At 35.9% G+C, this 9,845-nt stretch overlaps 1 protein-coding gene across 2 annotated transcripts in view; it reads left to right on the top strand.

Annotated features, from left to right (window-relative positions):
- The first annotated feature begins 1,081 nt into the window (after positions 1–1,081).
- The window catches only part of LOC107728406 (prohibitin-2-like), a 15,720-nt gene continuing 6,956 nt past the window's right edge, over positions 1,082–9,845 (top strand). Inside the window, exons 1-2 of one of the 2 annotated variants that reach the window (XM_016538565.1) lie at positions 1,082–1,178; positions 7,359–7,488. In XM_016538565.1, the coding sequence (XP_016394051.1) occupies positions 1,158–1,178; positions 7,359–7,488 (151 nt within the window). In that variant the 5' untranslated portion in view covers positions 1,082–1,157. Of the gene's footprint in view, positions 1,179–7,358; positions 7,489–9,845 lie in introns of those variants that run through there. The other variant, XM_016538566.1, reaches the window with a different exon arrangement.

Raw genomic sequence — 9,845 nt, forward strand, 5'->3', positions numbered from 1 at the left:
GCAGCTTTAAATGTTCCAGCATTTCCAAGCAATTAAACTGTTTACTCAGCTATGATGCTATGTAAAAAGCACGAGAAGAGGCTAATATGTCACCTATACATAAACAAGCTGTAGTTGTTTTGTATTTTGTACAATTGTAGTACAAATGTTCTCCAAGATGAATTTCACAAAGCTTGTGAGCAAGAGATTTCAAACCTGTCCTGCACTGTCCTTTCAAACTGCAAATTTTGCATGACTCCCTTAACTGACACCCAATTCAGATCTTATGGTCTCTACTAACGAGCTAATGAGTTTATCCAGGTGTGTTGGATGAGGGAGACATGCAAAATGTGGGAGCCCCCAGGACAGATTTGAAAATCCCTGATCTAATTAGTTGGGTCAGGTTTAGGGTTGGAGATGTTTTCATAAGATTCAACACAGATTAACAGACAGAAGGAAACTCCACTGTACGATGTAGAAGAAGATTTTTGTTCACTGCACATGTCTAACATTTAGTGTTCTCTACTGCCACCTCCTGGTACATTCATGTTACTCTCATGTGTTTTCACAAGTGGCATGTAATTAAATAAGGTGACCATACGTGCCATTTTCCCAGGACGCGTCCTGGCCAGGATTTCTAAGGCATAGTATAAGTAGGCACATTGGGACGCAACAAGGGAGTTAAGGTACTGGAAAGGGGGTTCAGTTCAACCTGTCTGGATCTAGAGGTGTAGCAGGAAGAAAAACCCTTTGTTTGCTAAATGTATTCCTTATGTACTTGTTGTCCCCCTTACATTCCTATATGGTGTAATGTATCGTTCTAATTGGATAAATCATGACACCACCCCATTTATCTATATAATCGACTGATGTAAGAATAAACTTTGAATAAGTTTGTGGACAGAGACTTGACTCAATGTTCATGACTACTCATGGGCCCATGCATTCATGAGTGAAAGGGGGACTGAGAATATTCTGACGGGACCAAAATATATATATAACATAGGTTTGTTTGTTTTTTAAACACAAATGTTTGCGGTTAAATGATGTTCATTTCACTGCTACACTACAGCTTCACCAGAAGACTACAACTCCCATGGTGCCGCGGGATAAGCCAGGACTTGCGGCACCACGTGGTTAGGCTGTCGCAGGTGTCTTACAGCGGAGAGCAGGACAACATGACGAGTAAAGATCCCGGAGTAAGTTAGTTAATATATATTATAATCTAAAGAAAGTATTAGAAATGTGTAGAAACATTTTGTTTGCGGATAATAACTGCATTGTAAATAACTGGCGTCTAGTAGTTTGCATTTAAATAGTATGTGTTTATTTATGTTTTAAAGAAAGCTATGCTAGTATGCTAGCTTTGCCAGGTTTAATTATGTCACTATGAAGCAACCTTTTGTAACTTTATGTATGTGATCTTCATCGAAATATGATTATTATTATATAGTTCATTCACAGTTTCAAAATCACAATTTGTGTCAGTGTTGTGAAATGTTAACAGTGTTTTAAAGTTGACTCTCATGCATCCTAGACGAGGTCATTTTGGCACACTTGAATCAGTGGCGTACCGTTAGGCAGAATTGTATTTTTGGTCGGGCCTGGGCAAAAGTGAGCGGGGAGTCGGACTCAATATCCAGGTCATTTCAATCTTTTCTTTTATCCTATTGAAAAATAAACCGTAGAACACAGTGGAAGACACGCATAGTAAAACTACCACGTCTCCGTCACGAACTTTTTTCCGATCCCATTGTCAACATAATCTAAAATCATTCACAACAGCCCCAATCCCTAAATACTGTTGCAAATTACAATTGGCCACTCGAACTATAAAGTTAGAAAACATGTTGGATGCAGCCAAAGACTATAGATATGCAGCGTCTGTATTGACAGTAAATTTGTTTAAATTAATCAAATGATTTTTTTTGTCATGTACAATAAAACTATATAAGTTACATATACAAAATATTCTATTATTGTATAATAGAATATGTAATGATTCAGTTAATTTCACCTTCATAAATTTAATTAAAAAAAAACGGGAAAAAAGCAAAAACACAATGATGCACATTCTTTATTCATCATTTTGTAGATTAGATGTAGAGCTTAAAAATCGTTGGAATTCATGTAGAAAAGTAAAAACGCCAGCTTGTTCCAACCAAAGTGACTTGAATCAAAGTCCCTTTAAGACAAGTCATTTCACTCAGCTGCCATCTTTGAAACGCCTCTCGGGCATGCAAGTGCAGCTCCTATCTCTTTGAATGGGAAAACATCAAATACTCCAAAATTGTTCGCCAAGCTTACGATTACATTTCAGATTTGAAATCACCAATGATATCTGACAACAACTGTCTCATAAATGTTGTTTCTTTTGCTCAAATAGTTGTCAAAAAAAGCTTAATTTTCAGGCTAGACCAGCCAATGGCATGCGCTTAAGCGCACGTCTCCAGAATGCTGACTGTTTCTATAGCAACCGGGACTTCTAAACATAGGTATGTATACGTAGATGCCTCATTAGCGACTGTTTCTATGGGCCACTATACACAAGCCATCCGCCATATTGGAAGGGTCAACTTGACGTTAAGTTGACCGTTAAAGATGGCGGATGCGTCTACGTGCTTGGAGCTGTCGGAATGAGGCATCTACCTATACATATCTATGCTTCTAACGGCAGCTGCAGTGACGCGATGACTTTACCAATTAGCGATTGGCTCTTTTACTCAGAAGGTGGGGCTTCCTTTGATAGAGCGGCCATATTGAGCGTTGCATTTTTCCCCCATTCAAAACTATACGAGTGGCATGTCTTGGGTATTCTATAGCAACCCTCTACGGACACCTTGGCAATTGAATCGCCACTGGCTAGTAAATTTTTTAGTTTACTCGCCAGACCTGATATATATATATATATATATACACACACATATAGTAGTCAACATTTGAAGTGGATCAAAAAAAGTTAATCAACGTTGTATTTACTCGCAATGTAGAGGGTTGTATAGTCTTTGCTTGAGTGCACCTGATGTCGTAATTACAACTTGTCAACTTGTAAATACGAACTTCCCTGGAGGACTTAAATGCACCATTAAGTCATACAACATCGACATACAAGAGAACTGTAGCTACAAAGCTGTCCACATACAAAACCTGAGTAGCAGTTTGAACAAAATTTAAATACTGCTTTGTTTATTCCGAAACAGAAGTCATTTAAAATGTTATTTGTATATTTTAATTTTAATTTCATCATTCCACAGTAAATGTAGAAAGATAGCATATTAAAGGCACTGTATTTCATCATCATACTTCCTCAAATATATTAGATAATATTGAAGTGTATAAAATATTTCAGAAATGTCATTTTCATTTCATCATTCTTCAGTAAATGTACAAAGATAGCCTATTCAAGGCACTGTATTTCTTCGTCATATTTCGTCTAATAAATATATTAGATAATATTGAAGTGTATAAAATATACACATAAAACATACTGGTAAAAAATGTATAACCTGAATGCACTGTAAGTCGCTTTGGATAAAAGCGTCTGCTAAATGCATAAATTATTAAATTATTACTATTATATAAAATTATTCAGAAATGTCATGTTCGTGATTTTTGTTATTTTTGTTATTTGTTAATTAGTTATTTAAAGTCCCCATGAAATCAAAGTTTTTTGTTTTTTTAGTATGAATATGTGAGTCTTAAGGCCCCGATATACTCAAAATTAAGTTCGTTCTTCGTTTAGGGGTAAAACGAAGTTCGAAATACGTGAGCAGCAGTATACTGTTATCGAACATCCCGACGCCGCCCACTCTGATGAAAGCAACGTTTAAATTAATATGTAAATATGTGCTGCGCGCTTTCCTCTCAGTAACAAAATAAACACAACAAAAATGGAGAAAACAGCAAGCATTTCTAAATAAAAAAAGCATCTGTTCATAGCAACATGGGTATGCTTGCACGAGCTCTGCAAATTCCCGTGAAGTCACGTCACGTGTATTTACATGGCACTTTATTCAATATATTGCTTAAAAGCATTCAGCAGTATTAAATATGAAAAACAATGTCAGTGTCTCATTTCATTAAAAGCAAAACTTAATTTGCTACTATAAAGCAGCTCTCCACTGTGCGGATATCTCACCTCCAAGGACTCGACAGATGAAATGTACCCAGAGAAGAGTTCCGCGTGAAAGAAGGCGGAGCCTCAGCGCACACCTCCTATGACGTCATCGTTACGGACCAATGGTAGTACAAAGGTGTTTCCTCCTATGACATAATCGTCACGGACCAATGGTAGTACGAAGGTGTTTTGCAGCCGGAACAAACTGTTCCGGAAAGTTTGGCTTTGGCAAGCCGTTTCGAACTCCCAAAATAAACACAAAACGAACTTCGGTTTGCCTGAATTTTGTTCGAAATTAAGTCACGTCAGTTCGTTCTTCGATTTCGCTTGAAGTATATCGGGGCCTTAAGGTTATCTATAAGCTAGTGTGCAAAAAAACAATAACTAAATTCACATTTAGAAGATATAAGCATTCAAAACTTACAGTCTCTCACTTCCGCCGATAGAGTGGTAGAACTATGACGTCACTTTGTAGGCCAATCGGCTGTTAGCATCACACTGGTTCCCTCGACAAAAACCCAATAGGATTTTTCCATAGGCTTTTGGATTATCGCAAAAAATAAGCTCTGTGTTCAACCATAGTTCATGATACTTATACGTTTTGTCCATCAAGATAATATTCACAAAATAATATAACTTTTATGAATTTTTTAGCCTAAATACCTGAACTAAAAAGCTAAACTTAGGCTATAAACAAACTACACCACAGTCGCTCGCCTTCAACGTCACCACCTCCATTCTTCCGAACTATTTCAAACATATTTTTAGAAACATGTTCAGTGAAAAGGATTTACTCTGTGGATGAATTTTATTTTTCATATAAAAACTGGAATAATTACAAAACTAGAGCCAAACTAAAACTGAAATGAAACATTAATAATAAATAGTAAGTAGTGAATAAATGAAATTTAGGCTAAATTAAATTTAAGCACATATGAAAGCATGTATTTCTGTACATTTTGAAATAAAGTGCCTTAAGAGTTAATAAATCCTTGATTAATATGAATATTTTAATTAAAAAACGTGTCTCCACATAGTATTCAATAAAATTCTAGTGCATTTAATCTATTAAATAACAGCAGAGTGAGCAAGGTTTTGGATATGGTAAGATTACATTTATTTTAGTTAATAAAGTACCACATTTCAGCTTATAATTTTTTAGGGTGGTTGGTTATACAAAATGTTATTTTATCCTTGCTTCTAGAAAATCCTCAATCTTTCAGCTTTCAAACTATTTTATTTTAATGTGGCTTTAAGCACTATGCATAATTAAAGTTTTACTTTTACCTTGACCATGTAAAGCCCGTAAATGTGGTGTTTACATGGAATAAGCCTAATCGTAATATGAGTTTACCTTATGGTACGAATCCAGTGTCTCCACATCAGTAGGAAATAGGGATATGCCGGTATCAAATTTTCATGTTGCGATTAATTGCTAATGCTTTTATCACGGTATACGGTATTATCACGATATTGAAATTTAGTTTTAAAAAAGTGCTGTCATAATACGGTATAGCAGGTTTAATAACTTTTTTCTTATAACAAAAATAACTGACCATTTAAATGCAATAAAGCAATACAGAAAAATCTATAAAGTTAAAAGTTTTACACAGATTAAAGTGCAAAAGAACTATAAAGACCAATAGGTATCACTTTACAATAAGACCTCATTAGTTAACCTTAGTTAATGCATTAACATTCACAATGACCAATAGCTACATTTGCTACAGAAGTTATTAATCTTAGTTAAAAAATACAAGTCTTAGTTCATGTTAGCTCATTAAATAACACAATTGCAACTCTCGATTTTAACATCCTGTTATTAAATATTGGAATACCTAAGATTAATGAATGTTCAGAAGAATTTTTCATTGGCAGTTTATGTTAACTAATGTTAACTAATGAAGCCCTAATGTAAAGTGTGACCGAACAATAAAGAATCAAAACACTTTCAAACAATATCTAGGGCATGTTGTAGTCCAGATTAAAATGTAAAAAAAAGTTTGAAAATAAATAGCCTATTAAGTCTAAATATTTAAGTATTTGGCGCTGTGATGAACATCATAGCAAATACACAAATCTGAATGGCTGTTTAAATCATTTAAACATGATTCAGAAACAGGAAGTAGTGCAGCTGCTTTGTTTACAGGGTTTCCGGGGTAACGGCTGCATTTAAATGAATTATTATTATTATTATTATTTCTGCAGTTTAGCGCCATCTGCTGTCAGAGAGTGAAAGTGCGCTTTCATCCAGAGCGTCTCTCACATGTTCCGCCATGTGCTTCTCGGGCTTGTATACGTTAAGAGTGCGCACGCGTCTTTCACGCAGCATACAGCGCTGTTGTGCATTTTGACCAGTTGATGGGAAAAGTATTCTTAAAATGCATTCAAAATTCTGAATAACTTGTAATATATAATTATTCACGGTATTTAGAAGAGCCCACGATAACAATATCGTGCATATTAATTACCGTGATATATCGCATTACCGAATACCGGCACAAGTCTAGTAGGAAACAAACGATAAAACGAGCAGCTTCCATCCGAAGACTTGTGGTTGCATTTCGGGTGAATGATGTCAAGTTGACCATTGCAAGATGGTGGACACATCTACGTGTTTGGAGCTGTCAAATGAGGCATCTACCTATACATATCTATGCCTGAGACAGGCTAGATAACACCTAATTGCCTAACACAGCTGTCAATCAAACTCATTAAGAATTATGCAAAACACATTTTATTTATTTTTGTATTTGAGATATTTTAATAGTTTTGTAATTGTGTTAAAATAGATTAAACAACAATTATTTAACAAATATTATATTTGTATAATAAACTGGAGGGGACTATTTATCATAGTGGACGCAGGCCCATCCACTGGCTACACCCCTGACTTGAATTGATTAATTTATTCACTGTATTACTTTCCAGCAAGCTACTGGCATCTTGCACAAATATCACTAATAACATCTTTTAAGAGCCCTTTAAAAAAATGAGCTATTTTCATATAATTTTGTAGGCTACTCCAAAAATCTGGCTTGAGATCAGCTTTAAAGTATATATGAACACAGTTCCCACTGCTGTGTCATTGCATTTTCATTCTTAGTCTTTTTAAACACAGTGCCTGTGTATTAGTAGGAGGATCAAGTATGTAGAATATGAGATATGCTGTCTCGATATCAGACAACGTCACTCAAATAATTTAAATTACTATTTTAATACGTACTCAAAAAGTTTCAATTTACGTGTTTGTCTGTCTCAGGATTTGTTGCAGCAGCTGAGGCAGATTGTCAGCAGGATGGGGTCTGGCCCGCGAGGGGCTGGGCTGGGTGTGAAGCTGCTCATCGGAGCCGGCGCTCTTGCCTACGGGTTCAAAGAAGCCACATACACAGGTAAAACACATGTTAAAAATAAAGAAGGATTACGTTGTTAGGATCTATATGGGGAGGCTGCAGACCTGGAGCAGGCAGATAAATGGCCGAGGCAGTTTTAGGCCCGTTGTTCCTGATGTGTCCAGTAGGGGGAGGAGGATATATGGCGAAATAATTAAAGGGATAGTTCACCCAAAAATGTTGTTTCTTCACAAAATCTATGAGAGTAAAAAAAACATGCACCGACAAATCCAAATTAAACCCTGCGGCTCGTGATGACACATTGATGTCCTAAGACACGAAACGATAATTTTTTACCTCTAATACACCACTATGTCCAACTGTCTTTGGGCGCGCGCACGGCATCCGGTGCGTGAGGTGTGTACGCACTCTGGCGTAGTTTACGTTAATGGGTGTGTTGATATCCAGCCGAAGAGCAATCAACCATAACTTCAGGCGAGCAGGCTCAGAAGTTGGAAATACGTGGAACGTCACCACTCCCGAATGAGTTTGCGCGAGAGAACGTAATCTTTTAGTTTTAAGTCGGTTTGAACAATCCGGATAAGCGCAAGTAAGTACCATTTTGATTAGCCGTCGTACCTACAATGACTGTGCACACAATGAGTGACGTATACGCGCGAGAGATCACTTCCGGCGCTTGCGTAAACTACGCCAGAGCGCGTGATCGTTTCGTGTCTTTACACATCAATGTATCGTCACGAGCCGCAGGGTTTAATTTGGATTTGTCTGTGCATGTTTTTTTTTACTCTCATAGATTTTGTTACCATTGCCATGCATTATACGATTTTGTTACCATTTTGTTACCATTGCCATGCATTATACGACTGATAGACTGCTACTGAAGAAACAAAGTCACCTACATCTTGGATGCCCTGGGGGTAAGCAGATAAACATCAAATTTTCATTTTTGGGTGAACTATCCCTTTAAATCGAAACTCAAAACTTACTCATTAATAACCGCCCCGTCCATAGACATTGACTAATTGAGTGTTTCTTTAATTATTATATTTTAAATATAAATGTTACATTAAGATATCAGATAGACATTGTAATGATCTGCACTACAGATTAAAATATCTGTAGATATTCACTGTTGGTCTACATTCATAGCCTACAGGAGACAATTGAATTGAATTAGTGTTTTTGATAAATTAATAATACACATTTATTAACATTAAACATTAAATTAGTGAATTAAAAAATTCAAATGGACAGTGTAATGATTTACATTTTTCAAATCAAATGGACAATGTAATGATACATGATCTACTTTAGCCTAATTATATTCACTGTAGGTTTTCGTATATACAGGAGATTGAGTGATATATATGTTGTTGTGAATTTATATGTAAAGTTACATTCAGATATTAACCATATTTAGCCCATCAGACATACAGTGTAATCATAAGGACCCTCAATGAAATAACTGCTTTAGTATTACTAACTATTGGTTGTACAGCTACAGAACAGTGTCCTACATAGCATTTTATGAAGACAAACAATTCACCCCTTTCTAAAATTCCAAGGGCCATTTAGCCATCTAAGAAGAAAAAAACAACTTTTTGTTAACAATGTTATTTATTAACACCATTAGGCTATTAAAAACTAGGCTTGCCCGCGATAGACGGTGCTGACGGTGATACCGGTGTTAAGCCGTTACGTCACTTGCCCACTGCGTCACCGACCCCCACCGTCGTTTTGATTTTTTTTATAGTAATAAAAATAATTTAGTTCAGTAAAAGAACAGACACTACAATTAAAAACTGAACGCGGCTGCTCAATGCAGCGTGCTGAACGACAGTCGCATCACAGATCAGATTTCATTTATCCAGTGAGGAGAGTGAGTCGAGCTGACTGACAAGAAGAGTGGGGTGAGACAGACAAGACGATCGCGGATGATTTAGTTTCGAAACGAAATGCAAAAGCGCCTGTTTGGCAATATTTTGGATTTTGAAAAGCCTGTTGACTTTTGCCGTTTAAGGTGATTTTGGAAGTTTTTTTAAAAATTCGTTTCTTATTTAATTGGTTCCACATGGTTTGCTGATTTTTACTTTATTTAAACTGTCATTTATTTATTTTATTTGACATGCCGTGCCTCCAAGCTTTCTTACTCGTTTTGCTAATAAACGTTCTACGTTTCTTATTTATTTGGTTATATATTATACATGTTTACTTAGCCTATTTCCAGTTTTGTATACCTAAGTAAACATGTATAATATATAACCAAATAAATAAAAAACGTAGAACGTTTATTAGCAAAACATTTGTTTCTTATTTAATTGGTTCCACATTGTTTGCTGATTTTTACTTTATTTAAACTTTGTGTCATTTATTTATTTTATTTGACATCAAGGTGT

Source organism: Sinocyclocheilus rhinocerous, unplaced genomic scaffold (genome assembly GCF_001515625.1).
Source record: "Sinocyclocheilus rhinocerous isolate Xijiao unplaced genomic scaffold, SAMN03320098_v1.1 scaffold2382, whole genome shotgun sequence".
Taxonomy (NCBI): domain Eukaryota; kingdom Metazoa; phylum Chordata; class Actinopteri; order Cypriniformes; family Cyprinidae; genus Sinocyclocheilus; species Sinocyclocheilus rhinocerous.